At 44.5% G+C, this 23346-nt stretch overlaps 3 protein-coding genes and 5 non-coding genes across 9 annotated transcripts in view; 7 read left to right on the top strand and 1 right to left on the bottom strand.

Moving 5' to 3' along the window:
- The first annotated feature begins 34 nt into the window (after nt 1-34).
- RPL4 (ribosomal protein L4) lies at nt 35-6050 on the top strand. Its single transcript, XM_075100768.1, has 10 exons — nt 35-283; nt 1672-1843; nt 2700-2806; nt 3251-3389; nt 3898-4022; nt 4410-4539; nt 4972-5128; nt 5323-5406; nt 5637-5757; nt 5848-6050. The coding sequence occupies exons 1-10, from the start codon at nt 281-283 to the stop codon at nt 5965-5967; spliced, it is 1158 nt and encodes a 385-aa protein (XP_074956869.1). The 5' UTR covers nt 35-280; the 3' UTR covers nt 5968-6050.
- On the top strand, nt 1506-1606 carry LOC142060614 (small nucleolar RNA SNORD16). Its single transcript, XR_012661833.1, has one exon. It is a non-coding gene; the product is annotated as a small nucleolar RNA SNORD16 (small nucleolar RNA).
- Nucleotides 2551-2622, top strand: LOC142060610 (small nucleolar RNA SNORD18). Its single transcript, XR_012661829.1, has one exon. It is a non-coding gene; the product is annotated as a small nucleolar RNA SNORD18 (small nucleolar RNA).
- On the top strand, nt 3086-3185 carry LOC142060613 (small nucleolar RNA SNORD16). The gene has a single exon (XR_012661832.1). It is a non-coding gene; the product is annotated as a small nucleolar RNA SNORD16 (small nucleolar RNA).
- On the top strand, nt 4271-4338 carry LOC142060612 (small nucleolar RNA SNORD18). The gene has a single exon (XR_012661831.1). It is a non-coding gene; the product is annotated as a small nucleolar RNA SNORD18 (small nucleolar RNA).
- Nucleotides 4585-4655, top strand: LOC142060611 (small nucleolar RNA SNORD18). The gene has a single exon (XR_012661830.1). It is a non-coding gene; the product is annotated as a small nucleolar RNA SNORD18 (small nucleolar RNA).
- Nucleotides 6051-6678: 628 nt separating the features above from the next.
- On the top strand, nt 6679-9983 carry SNAPC5 (small nuclear RNA activating complex polypeptide 5). 2 transcript variants are annotated; one of them, XM_075100762.1, is made up of 3 exons: nt 6679-6820; nt 7222-7311; nt 7898-8414. In XM_075100762.1, the coding sequence occupies exons 1-3, from the start codon at nt 6731-6733 to the stop codon at nt 8006-8008; spliced, it is 291 nt and encodes a 96-aa protein (XP_074956863.1). In that variant the 5' UTR covers nt 6679-6730; the 3' UTR covers nt 8009-8414. The 2 variants fall into 2 exon arrangements, with proteins under 2 accessions (XP_074956863.1, XP_074956864.1); XM_075100763.1 differs by having other exon boundaries at nt 6728-6820; nt 7176-7311; nt 7898-9983.
- A 1013-nt stretch (nt 9984-10996) lies between these two features.
- The window catches only part of MAP2K1 (mitogen-activated protein kinase kinase 1), a 38457-nt gene continuing 26107 nt past the window's right edge, over nt 10997-23346 (bottom strand). The window contains exons 6-11 of the mRNA XM_075100761.1: nt 19399-19523; nt 16289-16496; nt 15701-15765; nt 13959-14020; nt 12901-12946; nt 10997-11913 (exon numbers count right to left, since the gene is read on the bottom strand). Coding sequence (XP_074956862.1) covers nt 11800-11913; nt 12901-12946; nt 13959-14020; nt 15701-15765; nt 16289-16496; nt 19399-19523 — 620 coding nt within the window. The 3' untranslated portion in view covers nt 10997-11799. The remainder of the gene's footprint in view (nt 11914-12900; nt 12947-13958; nt 14021-15700; nt 15766-16288; nt 16497-19398; nt 19524-23346) is intronic.

The following is a 23346-nucleotide window of genomic DNA, read 5'->3' as shown; positions in this document are numbered from 1 at the left end:
AGAAAAGAGTCCCCTGGTTTGGGAGGTGACCGAGAGCGACGGAGGCGCCCGGAGGGGGAGGCACGGGCACGGCGGCTCGTGCCGTAGATACGTGAGAAATATTTTTACAGGGAATTGTACTGTTAGACTCCCGGTCGGGAGCCGTCCAGGCGGTGCGGCAGCGGGCAGGGCGCGGCAGGACATCGCTCATAGCGAAGGGGGAGTGAAGCGTTCTTCCTTTTCCGGTCGGGGCTGCGGCGGAGACGGGCGGGAGCAGAGGGGCTCCGCCGCCGGCGCCACCATGGTGAGGCGCGGGCTGCGGTGGTCGGGGGCAGCCGGTGGGCTGGGGTAGGGGGCGGGGGTCGGGTCGAGTCGGGGCCGACGGGAGCCTGGCACGGCGGGCAGGGCCGTGCGGCGGGGAGCCCGGTGGGCCGGAGACGTGGGGCGGCCGCCATTTTGGAGCCGTCAGCCTTGGCCGGCCGCGTGGAGCCGGCGTGGGGAGGCCGGGCCGGACCGAGCCGCGGGGCGCTGCCATGGGGGGCTGTTGAGGAGGGGCCGCTGAGGAGGGGCTGGCGGGCGGGAGCTCGGCTGGGTCCGCTGGAAGTCGCCCTTTCCTCGGGCACTGCGGGAGATGGGCCCCGCGGCGCTTTCTGGCAGGGCTTTTTTATTTTTCTCACGTATTTCTCCAAAGCAAAGCCAGACGGCAGCTTTTCAGCTCACGCTGAGTAAACGTTCTCTGTAACGTGCATTAAATTTTTTTTTTAACCTTTTTACTCTGAAACAGGCTTTAAGAGGCCTTGGTCTGAAACCAGGTTGCACATGAACAATTTGCTGGTACAGTTCGGATTGTGATCTGATTCCTTCGACCTGACCAAGTTTATTCCGTGCTTGTGCTGGAGTCTCTGCACTAACTCCAGGAGTCAGTGCCCTGCTAGTAGCCAGCATTAAAAACACAGCGCATACCGTCATTGCTATTACTTCTCTGAAGTGAATTGTGGATGGGAAAGGCGAGAAAGATCCTTTGCATGTATTATTGCCATGAGCTCCTTCAGTTAACATTAAATACAGTATAATGCTAGAAGACTTTTCTAAAGAGTGCTGTTCAGCAAACTATTATCAGTTTTCTTGAAAGGAAGCTGGTGCAGCTAGCAGATGCATTTTTCGCCTCTCAAATTTTGAGGCACCAGGGATTGTTCAGAGGCCCCGGCTGCTACAAAAAATTCACTGGTACTAAGTTTGTTTGCCTGTAGCCTAGATTGTACTAGAGAAGTTGGTTACAGCATTTCAACTGCTAAATGTAATCTCAATAACAAGCCTTTAATGAACTGAATAAACACAGGTGGGTTTTGTGGAGATTTTTATTTAATAGTAGATGGGAAGTTGTTTAGAAGGTGTTACTGAAGAGCCCAGACATCCAAATCTGTATTAATTTTACCCAGATGACTTAATCTATTGAATTTCAAACCTTGGGTATAGTTTTCTGAATGTGGATAGTGCTGCGGAGTGCTATTTTAAGTGAAAATTATTGCTATGATGATGTAATTTGCGTCTTATCCAGTGTTCAGTGACAGTTGCCTGCTGTCAGCGTGCTGGCACTGTTGAACTGAAGACCCCTTCGTTCTGAGCAATATTTGGTAGATTCCAATACTATCAATTTACCTTACTTGTGCTGAAGAGTTTTTTCTTTTTCAGGCTTGTGCTCGACCATTAATATCCGTCTACTCTGAGAAGGGAGAAGCATCAGGCAAAAATGTCACCTTGCCTGCTGTGTTCAAGGCTCCCATTCGCCCTGACATCGTGAACTTCGTTCACACCAATCTGCGCAAGAACAACAGGCAGCCCTACGCTGTCAGTGAACTTGCAGGTATGGATTGTCCCAGAATGGATGGAACTACTTCTGTTAGCGTTTTACTTTAACATAGGTGGGCTAAGATTGAAACAAATGCAGAATTTAAATAAGAGCTGTTCAGTGGGATTCTGTATAGAAGGCAAGGCAACTGCTCTGGTTATTAACAGTCTGATTTTAAATTGTATGAAATACAGGGGTTTTTATCATTATTATGGAGAACAGCAAGGTGTTGTAGAAGGCTTGGAGTGCTCTGGGGTCTTACCTGAAATGTGTATTATTGAGAGTAATGTGGCGCCTTGGTCCCTGAGGGGAATCTACATGTTTTGCAAGAAGAACACAAAATGACAGTGTGTCAGGTAGAAAATGGTGATGAAAGCCCACGCTTTGTGATCCCTGCTCCACGTTGACCACACGAGGCAGTTAGCTGAGGCATTTGCTAAGAAGAAACCTCTGCAAATGGGCATTTGTTAGAGTTGTGTCAGAAGCCAGTAGGTGCAAACAGCTGCCGCGCCCCAAGAAGTTAATGCCAGGAACATGCGTTTTCAGGTTCATTTCTGATGGTGTTTCACATAACCATTTTAACCCGCGGGGAACAGCAGTGCCGGTTGAGACCTTCAAACTGAGGCTCACACTTAGAAATCAGTACATTAACGTACTTGATTCTGACCTCAGCAGATCTTTAATGTGGTAAGAGTTAATTCACCCAATCAGGATTTGTTTTGCTGAAATGATGAGATTCCACTTCATTGGTCCGTGTTTCTGAAACACATGATAACAGTGGAAGTTCTGATTGCGGTCCTGAATTCTGCCCGTCAGTGACTTTATGAAAATTGCAGTATTGTTACTATCTGAATTAGTCTTTCTGTTGCAGGTCATCAGACCAGTGCTGAATCATGGGGTACTGGGAGAGCCGTTGCTCGTATTCCTCGAGTACGAGGTGGCGGAACTCACCGCTCCGGCCAGGGTGCCTTCGGAAATGTATCCTTTAATAGCTGCTGCTTGTGCCAGGCGTACGGCTGAAGCCATCAAGCAGAAAAATTACTTTTAAGTATCTAAACGTGAAATAGGATCCTCTACATCTTGAGGTAATGGCTGCCTACAGAGATCTGCACTGCCAAGCCTGAGAAATTTGTAATGGGATTAGAAGCGTCTGCATGCAAATTCAGACTCGCTTTAACAAACAAGCTTTCACTGATTACGGTTTCTTTTCCACTGCAAAAGTGGTGGATATCTTGAATCCCGCGATGGATACCGTCTTGCTGTGATGTCGTAATTTGCGTCTTACTCTGTGCTCAGTGACAGTTGCCTGCTGTCAGCGTACTGGTACAGATGGTTGACGAACAATTAACACTGAGCAAGCATGAAAGAGTCACACTAGAAAAAGAAGCCTCAAAAAGGTTGTCCTTAACTGCTGGCACGTAGATGTGTCGTGGAGGCCGCATGTTTGCCCCAACCAAGATTTGGCGGCGCTGGCACCGTAGAGTGAATATAACTCAGAAGCGTTACGCCATCTGTTCCGCGCTGGCAGCGTCCGCTCTTCCAGCACTGGTCATGTCCAAAGGTGGGAATTCCGGCTCTGGAAACGGTTGCCTGCAGTTTTACGTTGCCTGAGCAGTATCTATTACCACGTGATTATGCGAAATGTTTATCGTGGCTAACTAAATCCCCTTTTAAAGAGCTTGGGAGGCAGTCCATTCCACAGCTCGGGAAGGTGCTTTGTGGTTATGTGGTGGTGGAAGTTAGGAGATGCTGAGGTGCTCTTGCGTGTGTTGCTGACACCAATCTTGTCCATGCGGCTTATGGAAACTGAAATTGGACTTCCGAATCGCATGGCAGTTAGGTTTGGTTTCTGTTTGCGGAAGCCAAAGATCTGCTTAATATTTACTCAGGTACGGAAAGTACTGTCTGAGGCAGACCCCTGAGACTCCCTTGAAACTTCGCTACTGTAGTTACTTTGCCTGAATATTAGATCATGAATTTAATTTCATCGTTTTGTATCATTTCTGAGGCAATAACCTTGAGAAATGTGTACAGCCAAGTAACTTTGCATCTTGTGAAACCCTCGCTAGGCCACCGCATTGAGGAGATCCCAGAACTTCCTCTGGTTGTTGAGGACAAAGTGGAAGGTTACAAGAAGACCAAGGAAGCTGTTCTCCTTCTGAAGAAGCTTAAAGCTTGGAATGACATCAAAAAGGTGAGCTGATAAGGTGTGTTCTTAAGAGCGAAACCCAGGTGATTCGACTCTGCTGTTAGAGTAGGAATTCCAAATAGTTCTGTTTTGTTTTGATGCCAGTAGAAATCCCTTGGTAACAACTACAAGAAACAGTAAAAAAAAGTTTAAGCGAAGTGAATTTCTTAGCATTCTGCCTTCCTCTGTATTTAGTTGTCTTCATTTCAGTGTTGCACAGGGCTCATCGCTTTTTCGGGTTTTTTATTGACTCTTCAGAATGATGAACTTCTCACTGGTCCGTGTTTCAGACAAGCAGTGATGATTGTGAAGTTCTGACTAAGGCAGTTTTATTGTGTCGTACTAATGGTATTTGGGCTGTTTTGAATATTCACAAGTTTCGGTTTTGTATAGGTTTATGCCTCCCAGCGCATGCGGGCCGGAAAGGGTAAAATGAGGAATCGCCGTCGCATCCAGCGCAGGGGACCCTGCATCATCTACAACGAGGACAATGGTATCATCAGAGCTTTCAGGAATATCCCAGGTAAATTTACCATGGAGCCTGCGTACTCTTTTGTCGGGAGGCTGCCTAGAATGATGAGATTCCACTTCACTGGTCCGTGTTTCTGAAACACATGATTTTGTGGAAGTTCTGACTTGCTGAAGTAGCTAAATACGTTATTTCTAAGGATCTGTTTTGGTGATGTTGCGGATGTTTGACAAATTTTATGGCTGTCACCATCCATAAACTGCGCTTGGAGCAGTTATAATGAGGCTGTCGAGTTTGTTGCTGGAAAAAGGCTGATGATTATTTTAAAATTCAGTATTTTCCTGAATGGAGTATGTAACTCTAACGTAAAAGCTAACAAGCCCACATCTGCTCCTGTGTACTTTCTCATCTGTTTGTTTCTTAGTCTTCCATTCCTCGATTGTAATTCCAAGCGAAAGGGATTGGTTTTGTCTGGTTTTTCTACAGGAATTACTCTTCTCGACGTGAACAAGCTGAACCTGCTCAGACTTGCTCCCGGCGGCCACGTTGGGCGTTTCTGCATTTGGACGGAGAGCGCCTTCCGCAAGCTGGATGACTTGTACGGCACCTGGCGCAAAGCTGCGACGCTGAAGAGCGACTACAAGTAAGCGCAGCCAACAGCGGCCGCACCTGAGAGGCACGACAGAGGCTTGGGAGAGCGAGCCGGGAGTGTCACAGGCTCTCCCGTGCGGAGGTGGAAGATGAAAGCCAGTACTAGTACTGTTCCCTGAATGCTTATTTTCCTTGAACTAGTGTGTTCTTATCATCCAACTCACACTGTGAACGTTTGTTCCGCAGCCTGCCGATGCATAAGATGACCAATACAGACATCGGAAGAATCATGAGAAGCCAGGAAATCCAGAAGGCGCTGCGCGCTCCCAAGTAATGATTTTTACCTAACAAATGCGAAGTACAGTCTCTTTAGAAATGGCCAAGCGCGAGGCTCTGTAGCGAGATCAGAAATGTCCCTGCACTGGGATGTCGCAAAGGGGTGGGATTCCTTTAGCTTCTGAGTATAAACACTAGGAATCGCGGCTCCTCAGATTTCAGGGGAGGATTGAGCAGAACTCGTAGCACAGTCTCACTTCACAATTCGTTTCTGTTCTTTTCAGGAAGAAGATTCGCCGTAGGGTCCTGAAGAAGAACCCGCTGAAGAATCTGAGAATCATGATCAAGTTGAACCCCTACGCCAAAACGATGCGACGCAACACCATTCTGCGCCACGCGCAAAACGTGAGCGAGCACGGGAACTGGTCGGAGGCACAGCTGGGTTTGGTACTTCGGATTATATGCTGATGACTTTTTTTGTTTTGTCTTTTTTAGCACAAACTTAAGGAGGAGAAGAAGGCAAAGGCCAAGGCCAAGCTGGCGGCCAAGGGCCCGGCTGAGCCCAGGGCAGAGACCGCAGCCAAGACTGCTGCAAAGGCCAAGGCTGAAGCATAAACCCCGAGCAGTCCTTTGTGCTCTTACGTTCAGAAAACTTTACCATGGCTTTACAAGGAATAAAGTCTGGAACAGAGAGATGATGTCATGTTTGTCTGATGTGGTTCTTTTCTGATAGGTGTTCTTGAAAAGTTTCAATTTTAAAACCTGCTCAAAGAGGTGTAAGGCCTCCAGTTAGCCTGGAGAAGAGGGGGCTGAGGGGAGCCCTTCTGCAGCTGCCTGAGAGGGGCTGGAGTGAGGGGGGGGTCGGTCTCTGCTCCCAAGTCGCCAGCGATAGAATGAGAGGAAACGGCCTCAAGCTGTGTCAGGGGAGGTTTAGGTTGGATATTAGGGAACATGTCTTCACTGACAGGGCTGTCAAGCAGAGGCCCAGGCTGCCCAGAGAGGTGGGGGAGTCACCGTCCCTGGGGGGGTTCAAACACCGTGTAGGCGTGGCACTTGGGACATGGTTTAGGAGGCCTGGGGGGGTTGGGTTGGCGGTTGGACTGGATAGTCCTGGAAGTCTTTTCCAACCTCAATGATTCTGTGGTTCTGAGAAGGCGGGGATGCGCTTTGCCGCCTGCCCCTAACGCACCCCCCCCCAGGCTGGGTTTTAGCCCTTTTCTGATGTAGCACATGACGATAAGCGGCCACGCGGTGGCAGCTGCCGCCCGGAAACGAGCAAATGGCGGCGGCGTGACGTCGGGCGGCGGCTGTGGTGCGTCCTCCCGCGCGGCAGGGGGCGCTGCGGCGGCCCGTTTCTCGCCGGCGCGGCGAGCGGAGGATGCTGAGCCGCCTGCAGGAGCTGCGCAAGGAGGAGGAGACGCTGCTGCGGGTGAAGGCGGCGCTGCACGACCAGCTCACCCGCCTCAAGGTCGGCGGGGGCCGCTCCGGGGCCACCCGGGGGTGCGGGGGGCTGCTGCCGGCCCGGTCCCGCCGCGGCGCCGCCCCGGGAGCGGGAGGCAGCGGCCGGGTGCGGGAGGGCGGCGGCGGGGCCGGGGCTGCCCCGCGTCCCTCTGCTGGCTTTGTGGAAGGCCGGCAATGCTGCTGAGCCGTGAAGGAGCCGCGGGGTCCGGGTTGTGCCGTGGCCTCCGTGGCTTCGCGTGTCCCGCAAAACAGCCCTTATCACGCGCGGGGTCCTGCTGTGCACTGCTGAAACGCCATTTAAAAGCTTTGCTGTTGATTATCCAAAAATGTTTAATTAGATTTTAAATATTTAATACTTTTAGAGACCAAGAAATGATTGCAAAGGCTTCTGTGTGCCCTTGCTTGCAGGTGGAAGAGCTGGCGCTACAGTCCATGATCAGGTCCAGAGAGGGGAGCGTATCAGTCCCTCCCGCAGCAGTTGCAGAGGAGGCTCAAGAAGTAAGAGCAGCCCTCGCCGGGCGAAAGCGGGGTCACATCCCGAGGTGGGGTGTGTCAGCGTGACAGGGAGAGGGGAGGGGGCCTGATGTGAGCGCCTGTCGGTGTTTCATTCAGGGTGCTTTAACGTTGGCCTTGGTTACGCGGCCCATTAACTGAAAGGCTCAGCTCTAAAATCAGTCTGGTTTGTTGCTGGTTTATGGCTCAAGGGTTTTGCCTTTTCCCATCCCGAAAGCAGCGTGTTGTTTCCAGGGAGGTTGGGACATACCTTTATGTTGGCATAGCCTCAGTTCGCCGTTTACTGAGCGTTGTGGCCGATATTCCCCACTGGTTCAGCTGGCTGGTCGTAGGGGATGAGGGACAGAAAGCCTCTCAGCTTTTTACTTAATGCATGGTCAGCCTGAACTAGTTGAAACTTCCATAAAGTGTGGTGCTCGTCGCTGTGATGGGCTTTTGCAGCCAGCAGGTCTCGTAGCAGGCTCCTAAAAGACGCTGTGGCTGCACAGTTGTAAGGAAGAGTGATTTGAGAAGTGTGTCTCGTCCCTGCTGGTCTTGATAATTAGCAAGGTAAACTCTTTTATTGTGACAGACTCTTGGGCAGATGGACAACGAGGCTGCTATCAATCAAACTGAATTGCACCTAAGTCTTCAAGACCATGAAGAGGAGGAGGAGGAGGAGGAGGAGGAATCTGATTCTTGAGAGAAAAAAGTCAGAGCTGGTTTTTAATACAGACTCAGGAATTTCTTCTTCGTTCATATAACATTCACCAACTGACTTTCATTTTGTCATAGACATGGATATGAGCTGTATGATACGCGAGGCTCGTGGAGCCCAGGGAAGTTACGCTCGAACACATGAATGTCACAGGCTTGGCACGTCTTCACTTAGATGTTAAAAGAATTAAAATTTGCTGCACAAATATGTAGCATAATCTGTTCCGTATGTAAAACCTAATGTAGCTTACTACATCTTTATATGTGGATGGGAGAAGTCATTCATCAAGTCAGACTAATTTGACACGTACACTAAAAGCAATAATTCGTCTGTTCTTATTTCCTGATGCTGAAAAATAAATCCAGGCCACAGAGGCTGGTTGCTGAACCAATGATTATGTTATAACCTCATTTGCTTAAACTGGGAATTTTAAGACGGGCAGGGAGAAAAGAGGTGTGCAGGATTGTCTGCGGGCTGTCAGCTGCCGTGGTCTCGGTCATAGGGAAAACTGGACTCTCGCTCCCCATAAATGGGACGGAGATAGAGGTGTTCTCGCGCTGGGAGAAGCAGGTACTGCACCATCACCCTAATTTTGAGCGCGCTATCAAGGTGGCTTCTCTTTGTACCCACTGGTGCTTTTAAATGCGGTCAGTCTGACTCCAACAGTGAAGTATTTTCTATTTCTTGCTCTTTCAGAGTAGCAGCCAATTAGCCTTTCATTTGTCCACAGATTGTAGAGGAAGAACTGGCCCGTCTCACTTGTAATAAGGAACTATTATTTTAAAATTAGTGTTAGTTTCTTTTTCCCTCACAGTAACTTCATGAATCAATGCAAGTCTACCTTCTGCTTTCATGTGAGCTTCAAGGAGGAGTATAAGGAGTTTTAATTATAAGATGGAAAGTGGTTTGGAGTCCCCTCCACAATAATGGTACAGTAACAAACCAGTGCTGCTCTCACCGATAGACAACGTGTTCTTTCTCCTCGTGGAGCGCAGACACTGTCTGGCCACGTGGTTATTTTATCAGTTCCTGGAGACTTGTTTTAAAGCACAGTAACCCAAATCTGTTGATTAAAGCCACTAAAAGTAATCTTCTAACCAACCCCACCACTTTGTCAGTTGTCTTACTGGGAAAATGGTCAGCTACATCCAGGGTTGTTCATTGCACAACTTGTGTCTGAAGGTGCTGTTGCTGTCTCTGGCATCGCTCAGAGAACACAGAACAAATAGTGTTGTCAAGTTTGCCTTCAGGAGCAGGAAAGGTGCCTGGAAAAGCGGCCCGCCTCCTGGGTGTGGGCAGAATAGCTGATTCAACCCCCCCAGGTTCCTGCCACTGTTTGAGGAGAGACTGTTTATTTGGTTCTTATTTGGTTGGCAGTGGTGGAAACTGAATGTTGGAATGTAAATATAGTTTCATCCTCTACTAAAGACTATCTGGTTTTGGAGAAGCCTGGATGTCGTAATGAAGGAGCTTAGAATGCAAGTGCAGGAGGTGTAGCAAAGCTTTCCCAAGACTCATGGGTTAAAAAAAAATTAAAAGAAAATAAATTCTGAGCCAAAACTATCAAATAATTCCTTGAAAGTATGCGTGTGAAGAGCTGGTTTGTGAGGCGCTCAGGAGCCAGCCTCTCCTTGCTTCACACGTTACGCTGCTCTGCACCTTTGGGGGGCCTCGCTCAGCACCTCGCCTGTCCGAGAGCAGGGCCGCACGCCGCCTCTGCTTTGCTTCTGGGCACATCACACTCTGGAGCAGTTGCTCCTGGGTTTCATCTCCAAAGGTTAATTCTGACTGCTGAAAAATGTTATTTGTTCCCAGCACGTTTCAGAGTAGTTTCTGTGGATATACTGTACGTCCTTTCTTCCTGCTACCTTTGGCTAATGAGTCCCTTGTTTGTTTTTGGATTAAAGTGGATGATTTCTGTTGCATGTTGCAATAAAGTACATTACCTGGTGCCCTACTACTACCTGTACTGTGCTTCCGTTGTTAAAATTACATGGAGCAGACAAGTAAAAGGGGGTTTAAATCTCTAAAAAGTTGCGTATTTCTTTTACCAAACAGTAAAAAGTGCTGCTGTTTTTCTGGGTCTGTGTGTATAATTAATTTAAAATCCCCTGAGCTTTATACGTGACTAGCCAGCCTTGTCACTACTCACAGCCACCTTCAAGGGAAGACAAGCCAAAGGAAGCCTGGATGTGTCAGTGAGTCATTTCCTAGTGCTGACAGGTTGGGGGCTATTTGATCCTTCCCTCTGATACTCGATACCGTTCGCTAAGTGGAAGTTCATGTCTAGAATGATTTGGATTCCATTTGGGAAGGAACTTCAGCCATTTCCGTGTCCAAAACGTCGTTTCAAGGAGCTAAACTTTTTATAGCGCTGCTCAGCATAGCTGTTACAGAGAGCAAGACTTCGTGCTGAGGAGACAGAGCTGTACCCCCTCTCCCTCCTCCCTTGTACAGCAACAGCAATGAGCTTGCCAAGGAACTGCCAGAAGCTGAACTTGCAAGGAAAGAAAGCTGAAGAAATGAGTGTAGTACAATCACTGCTGGCTAGTGACAGATGCAGGCAAGCAGGTCTTCCCTCTGCTGGGTGGATCACAAGGTTCCTGCGTTTTGTGCCACAATGCTGGTTTGCCCCAGGACAGCAGCGCCTGTGCCACCCCACCCAGCGGGTCACAGCACCGAACGGAGCACCAAGGCCGTGCAACGTTCGGTGCTGCGCAGACAAAACCGCTGCCGTCAGGCTTCCCTCAGACATTCCACAGAAACCTGGCGTACAGGATATTAAACACACTGCAGCGGCAACTGACTCAAGCCCTGTTTCACATGTCATTGTACAGGCACAATCCTATACCTCTTGGAACTAAGGATGTTGCATGGTTATGGAAAAGTTTATAGAAAAAGGGTATGTAATGCAGTAACAACTTCAGATTTAGGCTTTGGTTAAGTTTGAGTTATAAAAAAAGCTTCCAGAGGTTACTTGATAATATATTTATTAAGAGAATCCATTGCTAAACATCTGAGAAGATAAAACAATAGAGGATCTTCATACACTTCAGACACTAACACAGTTGTCATGAATTTTTAGGTTAAAAGAAAGCAAGTTGCCTGGATCTGTCTTGATTCTGTAGGATGCTTCCAAGTACTAACTTTTAAAAAATCAGTTAGAAAGACAGAACATCACTAAATCCAAGTATGATGATATGTTTTAAAAATAAATACAGAAATATGAACATGTCTACAATTAGAATATTGCCCTGTACATTCCAAGAAATGCAGAGCTCTTGCCTTCTCCACCTGGAAAGAGATCTCTCTAAACAGCAAAACTGGAACCATCAGGCCTAACTTTCAGATGCAGTTTGGCAGCAGCAAAAGCATGCTCGACAGATACCGTTTTGGAGCATCCCTAACCCTTTTTGCGTGGGAGATTAGGTAAGCATGATTGAAGTACCAACAGTTTACAAAGAATCCTGATAAAGTTCAAACAAGCTAGGGGTAAGCGCCCCCAGTGATATTTTCATTAAGAAAGAATATCCATTATCACTTAAAATCTGCAAGCACTGTAACTTAAACACCTTAACGTTTTGGTCAGTAAACGAATGTAATCCAATACAATACCAATTAGTTTATGACAAAATTCAAAACCATTTGGCACATGCTATAAAGACATTCTTCCTTAAGAGGCGAGATACGTGTTTGAACAGGTACAAGCTGAGGAAATAGGACCAAAATAGCATCGTTGTTAACAGATGTACAGTACAGGATTTGCTTTTCCATATTCAGACTCCAGCAGCATGCGTGGGTGTACTCGGCTGGTTAAGGCCTATGGTTGAACAAAGCCACCCTGCAAAATCCACCTCCTCCGCTTCAGATCTCTTAATGAAAGCATGAATCTGAGCAGAAGAGAAGAATATTATTATTCAAGCACTCAATCTGTTCAATAATAATTTTGAATAACATGAAATACAATAAATCCAGTTTACTTTCAGTACTCAAGCTAGCTAGAAGATTTGGCAAACCACATGAAGTGACCAGGAGAGCTTTTCTGCAGGATTACTGCACTCACCAGCATGTGAAAAGCTACACACTGCAAAGTATGCCAGAGGAGTACTGCCTACACAGCGCCTATTGCGGAGTACCTACACCACAGTATGCGATAAGGATATGACTCAGCCACTTGAGATACTACTCTGGAAAATACCTGCCTGTGCGCAGAAAGGCTTTTGTAACAGCAAGAGGCTGACTGTGTTTTGCACCTTTATGGTACAGCAGGATCAGGGCAGGCAAAACGACTGTCAGCAGTAGAACTTGCATCCTACCATTACACTTGAGGCCACGACAAGAGCCACTGAAACTGGTACGGTCATTTAATGCAGAAAAAAAGTGCAAGATTTGTCTGTGTCTAGTATTTCTAGAGATTTTGCAAGGCAAAGCTGGTGAAAGAGGCAGCAAATTCTGTTTCACAGAAGATGAAAGAAGTGTATTTCACTAGTCCATAAGGTATGGGGAATTTTTTTCTTTCTTCCTCTTAAAAGTAATAATGTATATACTTTATTACTGACTCATAAACCCAAGAAAGAGAATTCTTTTGCTAATTAATTTAATAGCACAAGGTCATCTATTCATTGTAATTATCAAATGACAGACTCCAGAAATGACCAGTTTTGGTCTCCGTGACAGCCCCTGCTCTAGGAGTGTTTGAAAGCCTGAGGCCCCGTGACCGCTGGATCAGAAAAGCGGCCCCCCTCAAACTGAGCTGTTTGTGGCCCCTAACACAAGCAACACCCTGCACCATATGCTCTGATCCTCATCTCAGGCCAGCTGAGGAGCCCAGCCTGCATGGAAGAGAGCTCTTAGTTAAGTTCAGGACTTACACTTACCATCAGCTGCTTCAGATCCGCTCTCTCAGCAGGATTTTTAATTAAACTAGGAAAACAGAAAGTGTTACACAAGTTACATGCTATTATCTTTTAAAATAAAGATCAAGTTGTATCATGTTGCTATACTGTTTTGGTCCCAAGAAGATACCACTCTAGATAAAAGCATTAGGTAACGTAGTACCTCTCAAATACAGATCTGGGTCTGTAAGCAGCTCCCTGCTGTAGGTTTCACAGGTGTAGTTTTAGGTATGAAATCCTGACTTGCCCGACCGACACTGTTCAGTGGGGGCAGGAGTGTCTAACACCAAGTTGGAGAGATCAAATTCCCATTTAAACAAAAACTCAACAGTGTGGTTGCTTTATCCCTCAAGTTTCTTTTACCCAAGTCTTTTCAAGGTCAGTGTCAAGTACAGCTATTGCATTACTGTTCTTCCTTCTGGAAATGGTAAATAAATATATGAAGCTTTTAATAAATAACTTTTCAAACTACAATGAACTGCCTCCCTTAGCACTGAATGTCCTGGTTCAGTGCAGGTATCACTGAAGTGCAATTGGAAAAGTAATAGATGGGAGAACGACTGGTGTGATAAAGATGTTAGTTCAGTGAAGCACTCAAAGAAAAAAAGCATCTGGAGCCTGCAAGACTTCTGCGGTGACTGTTCCATATGGTGCAGAATGCTGTGAAAGGTACCCTTAAAAGCAAGGATCCTCCTTTAGAATTGTGTTGTACGGTCAGAGTCCATAAGTACTATGGTGTCTTGAGCACTGAGAAAGCACTAGTCTCATTGCACACACAAGCAGAGATCGTATCTTAAAGAGGGGAACACCGCTCAGCTTTGGGGCTCTCTTTGGATGTATATGCTGTCAGGCTGGTGCCTGTAAAATGAGCTTTAGGCACATTAACAGTTGGAGAAAGAGGATTATGCTAATTGAAATTACTCCACATTTGCTGTGACCTACAAGTAGGGACTCTAATTGCCAAGTTACTGACAGAGTAAGACAGCAGGGCTGATCCCAAATGCATCCCTTTGCAACATAGCCATAGAGAGAATACTCACCATTTGTTAACAAAATCTTGAAATTCAGAACCAAACACACCATTGGGCAGTTTTGGAGGTGGCTAAAAAAATAATTTAGAAAATTGGCAGTTGTTCAGCATAAATAACACACAATTATGCGCAACCTACCCGGAGAGCTACCGACTGTACGTCCCTTATCTGGGCAAAGCTGTAAAACCCTAACACTACCCAGGCCTTCCTTCAAAGCTGAGCTCTGAAACAAGCGTCGGGCAGACTTCAGCTTCCACGCACAGAAACAAAGGATGTGCTGTCATACGATGTATAAAAGTAACGGTGCCAAGATTATTACTGACTACTGTTGGTTATTACTCTCACAGCTGCTGAATTTTAGGTGTTCCAGTAATAAATCAGACCAGAGACAGTTTCTATGATGTGCGGTGGGTTTTGTTGTGCCTTTTTCTCTCTCCACACACACACCTGATTGGGGTTAACACAGCCTTGAGCTGTCATTAAAGAAGGCTCAGAGCAGCTGGCAGTAATTAGCACTGCGTTATTCTCCTCACTACTAATCTCTAGTTCGGGGAAGGGAAGATGCCCTGCACATCATTAGTTCCATAATCCTTTTGATCTAAATAGTCTGTCCCAAGGAATGAGTTTGTTCAGGTTCTTTTATTATCAGAATTCTTTTTGAATTCAGAAGAAGTACTATATAAACCTGCATATTATTGTCTTGTTCTCCATGACATTTGCTATAGCATCAGAGTTAAGTTTTCACTGTTACACCGTAGGTCCTGCAACCACTTACACTCGGGTTACTTGTACGTGCAGAGTTGAGACATGGCCTGCTTTCAGTTCCTTGCCAGTGTACAGACTTTGTTGGAGGTAGCAGCTCATGCTGAAGATTGCTTGTGCCACAGCAGAGGTGGCAGAAGATAATGTTGCCAAATTCTCAACTCCTGCAGCTTTTCAGCTTAAACTCACCTCCTCAGGGATGCTACGAGAGCAGGACCACAGTATCTTAAATAATCCAATGCGAACTCTGCTCCAAGAGTTGGTGCTGTCATATTGAAGCGTTACATAATATACAAAACAGGCTTTTAATGTGAGAGGAGAACTGTGCACGCAGGCGAGAAACAGCAGCAGTTTATCGGTACACGTACAGTAGCACAAGCAGTGCTAGTCTTTGCAGGAGCCTAGGCACCAACCCTGCTTTTTAAATAGGTGTGTCAGACACTTTTTTTATAATTCACTCACCTGGAACAATTACATTATCCAGCTGTTACAAATGAAAGCTAACATGAGCATGCTTTTTTTTGTTTGGAAGTACAAAAGCAGTGGAGTCATGTGAATTTCAGTAGCACTTGTGAAAATATTGGAAACAGACTATCAATTCTAAAATACCAGTCTCTATCAAATAGATAAGCCCCAAGGCTACCTGAAAGATACAGCATATAAGTGAGGTTGTTCATAAGACTAAAATAAAAAACCAGCTTTGTATATACTTGATTGTACAGTTTGCTATTAACTGCCATAACAGGTTGCGCGATCCAGGCTAGAAAACCCATAGACCTACTTAAATGATGCAGAGAAGGGAACTAAAATTTTCCTGGGATTGATTTAAAAATCAAGCCAACACACTTAACAAGGATGCTTGTCTCATACTGCAGCAATAAAAGGTCAGAAGACCTGGCTTACCCTAACACTAACCCCACACCCCCTCAAATTCTGGAAAGCTTTAAAATTTTAGAATTGTATTAGTATGAGTGCAAATAGCTGATTACCTCATTGACGATGTAATCAAGAAGTTCAAAGATTGCCATTGGGGGTCTGCTGTCTGGTCCATAGGCTAAACAGAAATTGTAGAAGTGGAAAAATAGAGGGTTATTTTCCTCCTGTGGTAGAGGTGTTTTAAGCAGCCAACAGTCATACACTCCATTCTTACATGGCATCTAGTAGATTATAGGGAAAAAAGTGATACAGCAATAGGGTAATATTTTCATTCCAGGAGACATTGTTTTCAGGTCTGATCCAAACCATTAACTTCACTTGGAATTGTTCTAGTGTACTTTGACCAGCATTGCATCTTGGAGAGATGAACCCTATCACCAGAATAGGATCTTAACAGTGCTCATGAACAGCTCAGTCATCAACAAGAGGACCTCTGGTCCTTGATTCTCAAACTCAGGGACCTCCTCAGAGAGAGACTGAGCCAGGTGCCCACTACAATCCTGATTTTTTATAAAGTTTAAAGCCCTGACTTTTTGAAAGTTTGAAGCCACACTATGCAGATCGGTACCAGGTAAGTAAGACCTTTAAGCTGACAGAGAAGGGTCTATTAGGAAAGAACTTAACAGATCATTGTAACTTACAGCTCACTGGTCGGCCAGGTGTTCTTTGCCTGGGTGAGGTCTCGGTGACCGGAGACTCTCCCTCTACTGGGCAGCCAAACATTAATTCAAGCTCCTTAGAGTCAGGTGGAGGAATTGGGTATCTGCCAATAGCCATTTCTACCAGCGACAACCCCATACTCCATATATCCGATTGCACTGAATAATGAGTTCCCTGTAGTCTTTCCGGCTACAAATGGAAACAAGAGAGGAGACAGTATTGTAACAGGAAGGAAAATGCCTGCATTCTGCAATAGCCTGGATAAAATGAAGGATGAAACCCCAACTTATTAGTATGGTCCATGTTCCAATGAGTGACTTACTGATCTTTTTCTTTAAATATCCTATCTGGAGTTCCAGAAGTTCCAACAACATTGCGTACCACCCCTGCAAATAACTTCCAGGCTCTTTGAACATGATGCTATTATGTTGCTGGTTTACGGCTTCAACATAATATCTAAATGTTGCAACATTTAGATAATGATGGGCTAGTTAAAACACAAGAAAGCAAAACCAGTATGGGCAACTGAAGATTCACCTCGTTTCCCTGAGAAGCTGTTCTTGGTTTTCTGCTTTGGGAAGGAGAGGGAAGGTGACTTTATTGATTCTATATGGGTCCAAAAGTGACTTGGTGCTCCAGGAATAACCTAGTGGTTTGTGACACTTCTCAGCTGATACCAGACCTGATAGCTCCCTATAGCAGAAATGCATTTATACAAGGACTACTATGTAGATGCATAACTGCAGTTTAAGATCCATATTCAAATAATTTCCAAATAAACTCTTGAGCTTTATAACCCACTGAAATGATAATAAAAGGTAACATACAAATGGAATGATGAAGTATTATGCAGGGCACAGACCGTTCCTGGAGGTATAATGATTGAAAAATATATACAGGCTAGGAATACAGACACATGTTCTGCCAGCTTAACCACTTGCACATCATGGCCTGACAAACAAAAATGCAATAGGCTTACTTTTTTCCTCAGGAAAAAAACAAACTAGAAAGAGACGAACACAAACACAAGTTCTGGATAGATTATATACACATGTTAATTTAAGCAGCAAAAAATTGTATGCAGGTAAGACAGACTCAGCTAAAAATATATTTTGAATTGTTCTTAAGAGACTCGAACTCTGGAAGGATATTTAGGTATGTGTATTTTTGGTCAGTTGAATAATGATTAAAATCAGATCTGGATATCCCCATCCCATTGCTCCAAAGATCCTCAGTCCCGATCAGTGTACCCATCTTCAGTTTCTGCATTAGGACTAATCTTACACTTCAGTTCTTAACTCACTCTTTTGCTTAGTTTTTGCACTTGCTTTATCAATACTATGCTAAACGCTGAAGATGGTTTCTGCAAATTTTAGTACATTGATCTACAGCATCCTTGCATCAATTTTTACTAAGACTTCTCAAAGAAAATGTTCACTTTGTTTTTCTGTTCTCTTTTTAAAAATCAAGCCCATATTTTACAAAAATGGTGCAGGTTCTTGCCCGACTATATGCCTATTTTGGAAAAATGTATATTTTCAAACTTATTTTTCATAGAATATAAGAATGCAGTATTACGGTAAAGTCTATCACCCATTATGGCAGAGGGAAGAGTTTTGTTCAATTAGTTTTGTAACATTTACTGAGATTATATTTGAGCTTTCTCCAGTGTCCTTCCTCAGCTAGTTCCAAAACCATCTGCATAAACTACACAGTTGCTACACACAGGATAAAGATGCTCAAAAATAAAGATACACAGTAGATTTTCATAAGGTGTAAGTGTACAGGAAGAAGTGAGAGGATGAGGAAAAAAACAACCCAGAAAAAACACACAGTAGTAGTTATATAAAAATAGTGAAAAACCTAGAAAATATGTTCAAGTTAAGCATTGTTGATTGAGCACAGCCCCATTTGTTAGAGCAGGTTGTTGTTTGGCATGTAGCAATTCTCTAGCTGTTATTTGAAAAAGTATGCTAAGGGATACCAAGAAAAGGTACATCAGACACTATTAAACATAAATACAATCACCATCCTTGCTTGGTCTGTGACATATAGTGACAGAGAACAACGCTAAATCTCAGTCTGGTGGAAACAATCAATTGTGGAAAACTGAAGGTAGGCAGCACTTTGCTCTCGTTCCTTCTACTAAGAGAAAAAGGGGAAGCCAGCAGTACATCAAGGGCCCAGAAGAGATGGAGCTATGAATTGTTTTTGCTAATTAGCAACAGCCCCTAGATGTACGTGGGGACATAGCCACGGTTTGACTTCATGTATGTTACCCATATTAAATGGCAAAGAGAGAACACTGGCTTTGCTGTTGAAATGCAGGTCCCATGCTGAGCAGAAGCAGCGTTATTATGCTTTTTTCCTTTAAGTTTAAGCCCACACAGTTTCAATCCTACAGCAGAATCTGAGTGCTCTGACTGTATGAGTTAATTGGTTGTACGCTGAACAAGGTGACTATATCAGAACAAAGAGATCTGTTATTTCCATTAACTGTGACTTTCACATAATGCAAAGAGTTCCTCTGAAGAGGAAGTTTCAAGGTATTCCTCATGCACAGGAATAAAGAACACTCTGTAAATAGTCTCAGATTAGCTGCTATGGCCTTGTCCACACTAGCCACTCCTGCGCTTTCTCCTGCTGCTGCAGCCACGTTGGGTTCCCAGGAGCAGTCACAACAGGATCACTAGCAAGGCAGCAGCTCGCCTGTGTAAGTGACTGCAGCAAAATGCTGGAGTGGAAAGACAACTACACTTAAGAAAAGCAAACCTAAAATAACTGGGCTTTTGGGGAGACATGTATACAAAACTCAAACACATTAGCTGACTGGATTCTGCAACACAGCCACAATTGCACCTCTTTTGTAGTGTTATAAAATATTCCAAGTTGCTTGGCTTTTCTTGCAACAGTTCTTCCCCCCCACCCCCACCCTTTACCATCTGATACGATACTGGAATATTCCTGGAACACAGGAAGAGCTGAACCGTGAACAGCAGTAGCAACGGCAATAGTTGGTTTCTTGTTTGATTACTGGCATTGTGATAACTCTACCATAACGTAAACTCAAAGCTATAAAATCTGTACTTACAGACATGTAGGAGCGTGTGCCAACAAACGAGTTTGCCATAGAATCTATCAGTTGTCCACTGACACCGAAATCACAAAGCTTGATTTCACCTCTAGAGTTTACCAAGATGTTAGATGGTTTAACATCTGGAAAAAAATGAATGGATTATTTATAACAGATAAAATGGGAAATTTAACAATGAAAGTAACATGGAAGGTGAGAAATAACATGTGTCTCACTCTGTTTCCCTTTTAATTGTTATACGACTCTACCCCTTCCCTGGGAATACTCGAGCGTTTTGGCTCCCTACCCAGGCCCATTTCACAGGCTCTCTGCTTAAATACAGATAAATGAAAAGAATTTTTTAACTTACAAGTGCAAAATGGCTGTTAGTTTTAAGTTTTTATTTCACCCTGTTTCTTGGCTTTCAAATATTAAGTCTGGGCATCTACATCCTCCTCAGAATGACTAACGAGGTAAATTTGAAAGTGCATGTCAGCACAACTCCTCTTTAATGATGTTCTTTTGCCTGGAAGTACTCAATAAAGAGGCCCTACATATTTATTTTACAAAGGTCAATGAATTACAGCAGCCACACCATCATCCCTAACTTCACCTTCATATGTACATAAGCATAAATCATTGTATTGCCAACAGTTCTTGCAGTGTGTTCTTACTGTCCTGGGTTTTGTTTGGGTTGGGTTTTGTGGGGAGGGTGTGGGGGGTGTTTTTGGTTGTTGTTGGGTTTATTTTTCAAAAACTCTGAAAAAATAATGCTCCTATTATTGAAATGCTGCATTTAAAATACTTTGAGATTGTTTACCTGTGATAGAATCCCCTCATGATTTTCAGTTCATCACTTTTTCTAAATGGAAATTTAATAAGGGTCACTGGTAGCTAGGCAACTAATAACAGCTATTTGTGAATGCAAAGGTACAGAGAGAACAATTGTTTAGTGTTTCTTTTATAGCTGTAAGAATTTTTTTTTTTTTACTGTATCTTGCTGCTTAGCCGGTCATTACCAATGCATTATTGAAAGAAGTAATCAACAGCTCACATTTGCAAAGTAATGCTACAGAAAAAAGGGTACTATAAATTGGTTTTGAAGAAAGCGATCAGCTCAGCCTGTCAGAATTTCACTTTAGACCCTGCCATTCACGAGCAGATTCAGAGGCCTATAGTCTGCAGCGTATTTTCATTTGCTTTTCACTTTTAAACACAAATATATTCCAGGTAGCTTTCGTTTCAGTGCCTGAGGAACTGGCCTTAATTTGTGGTGTCAATGGGATGTCACTGGAAAGGTGATACTAGTGTGACTCCTCGTCACTGGAAAAAAGATCTCCATGCAGGTTATGCCTCACTGAACAAGATCCATGGAGACTGGAAGTGAAGACAAAACTATATTTTAGCCGTTTCTCCCCCAGCTTCCTTTTAAAGGGCAAAACAAAGCTAGAATAAAGTTACCTACTTTTGGAACTTGTGGCTACATTTCCTGACATCACCCTTCTAGCTAACAAACTGTCCAGGCACATCAGAAAGAGTGTTTTGTGATGATTTCTGTACGTACAAGTTGTTCTAGGCTCAGCTACAGGACAGCAAGCCTACAGCTTGTCCACTTTACTTGGAGCGAGCATCAGCCTATAGAAAATCCAGAGTGATCCAATGCAAACTATCCCTGGTCATAATACAGGGCATTAATTGTTCCCATAACTAAATAATTTTAAAAAAAGAAAAAAGGAAAAAAATTGTTGTGTGCCGTGTGCATCTTCCTTCCACCACAAAGGAGATCCCAGCTGCTTTTACCAGGTACAATCTTCCTCCTTATGGAGGGGGAAGAATATGGGCATGTATTTTGCGCGTACTTTTAATTCCCCATCCCTAGGAAAGTCACTTGGTTACAAACGCTGTTCTCCTTAATAGATTTTTTCCTCCTGGAAGCATGGCAGAGGTACTGGGCAGTTTTCAGAGCTGTTTACCAGGCAGGAAACAGAACGTTACACACTGGTTACCTTGGAGCAGGGCTTCAGTAAAGCGATTTTAGAGGCCTTCTGGGCAGACAGCTGAACCTTCTGCAAGGTCTACCTCCTTTGCACAAGTTTTAACTACTTGTAGAGGCCTCACCACAAGTACACTTCATGATGGAAACGAAGAATTCAGTCTAGGAGATTGACCTATCAGTTAAAAATTCCAGCAGGAAAGAAAACCCCACCAAAACCCCAAAACCAAGCAGATGTTGGTGCAGTAAAGCAGGCAGCGGAGATTAGAGATTCCCAGCTACACAGGAATCTGCACCTAAGAGTCCTGGGTAAAAGCAAGGTGGAAAAAACAATATTTGCAAAATACACTGGAAGCACTGCAGAGCCTGAACAAATTACAGATATGGCCTTTAGTTTTGTACTGCTTATCTATGCACATCTACTAGCTTGATTCTGAACAAAGACATAAATCCTCGCTTATCTCTACAGCTCATGAGTACTTCATGTTCATAATTAAATGGCAAAAAACAACATTAGCATTCCACCGTCAACAAAGCAAACGACATTCCCTTTATAAGCATCTTACACATGCTAGAATCCACCTGGTCTTTTGAAGACTCAAGTTTTACCCTCAGCATTTCTCCAGGTGATAATCCCCCACTATGCCTTTCTTACAAGAGCACAGCAAACCAAGACTCCTCACTGGAGCCTTACATAAAGCTTGCCTTTCCCTGAGCATTTCCATTTTCCTCGCAAGGCGCCCAGTGTGATCAGAGTGTGATGTTTGGAAGGCTGCTGTCTTTCCACTCCTCTAAATGTAGCACACTATGCTGTGTCTGAGCACTTAAGCAGTTTCTCTGGAAACCAGAGATTTGTATTGCCAAATGGAGCAGGAATGCCATGGCATCCTTCAAGATGTACGCTGTAACTTGCAAGAAACAAATCTAGAAAGGAAGGCCAAGCATGCTACCCAATTGACGCATTTAGGTTTTAAAGAAAGTGAAAGGACATTTCATATATCATCCTAGACAACACAGAAACAGAGCTGTTTAATTCTAGAGAAGTCCTTAGCCAGTCCAGAGGGATGGACACAACACACTGAAGAGGGAGCTGGTTAATACAAAAGTTTCCAGGATCTACACTACAGGATGTCTCATCCATCTCTGTAAAGAAGTTATGCCTCCTCTGCCTGAGCCCTGCTCTCCCTGGCAGGCAAAAACCTATATCGTTTTGAAGGAGAGGCAGCCCTGGACATTATAACACCACCATCAGGCAAGAATTTATTTCGTACAGAAGTCACTGAGTAGCCAGACACTTGAGAATATATGCCTTGCAGCACGCTATTGGTATCTTCCAATCCATTTCAGTCTCCCAAGGCAGGAGAATCTGGTGACAATACTCTAGGAACTAACACACTAGAACAGACCGCTGGCAGCAGCCCTGCTGTGTGGTACCACCTACCCTGGAGCTGCTGGCTGCAACTGGAGTTGTCATTTAGTGCCTTCTGGTATTACCCAAGGTCAGTTGGACCACAGAAGTAGCATCTTCTATAACATTCTCTGTTACAAGTGTCTTTATTTAACAGAATAGGAGATATGAAAATATCTACTATAGTCACACTCCTCACGCCTTCCTGTTCTGTGCCTGCTTTGTATCCCACCTGCTTGTCTTTCAGAAGCTTTGTTTTGGTCCTCTCTGAAAAGACATGATAGAATTTGCAAAACATGGTAGTCCAGGTGAGCTAATAGTCTATAGAAAAACTATTTTCTACTCTTCCACTCCTTCTTTAATAAGCCCTAATGACTTCTTCCTTGAGGTGTCTGTAACGACAAGTGAGTACTTCTCAGAGATCACAGTCAGTCCAGGATATATCTGTGCATGGAAGCAGTTTAAACTGAACCTCATGTCGAGCAGTTACCCATATTCCATTTGGTGTTTTGCAGTCCTTTGACTGTCATTACTTCTTCAATCCAAGCAAATGTGCCACTGACAA

The sequence above is a fragment of the Phalacrocorax aristotelis genome, chromosome 7, assembly GCF_949628215.1.
Source record: "Phalacrocorax aristotelis chromosome 7, bGulAri2.1, whole genome shotgun sequence".
Taxonomy (NCBI): Eukaryota; Metazoa; Chordata; class Aves; order Suliformes; family Phalacrocoracidae; genus Phalacrocorax; species Phalacrocorax aristotelis.
The sequence above is the reverse complement of the archived record's forward strand: the minus strand, read 5'-3'. Positions and strand labels throughout refer to the sequence as shown.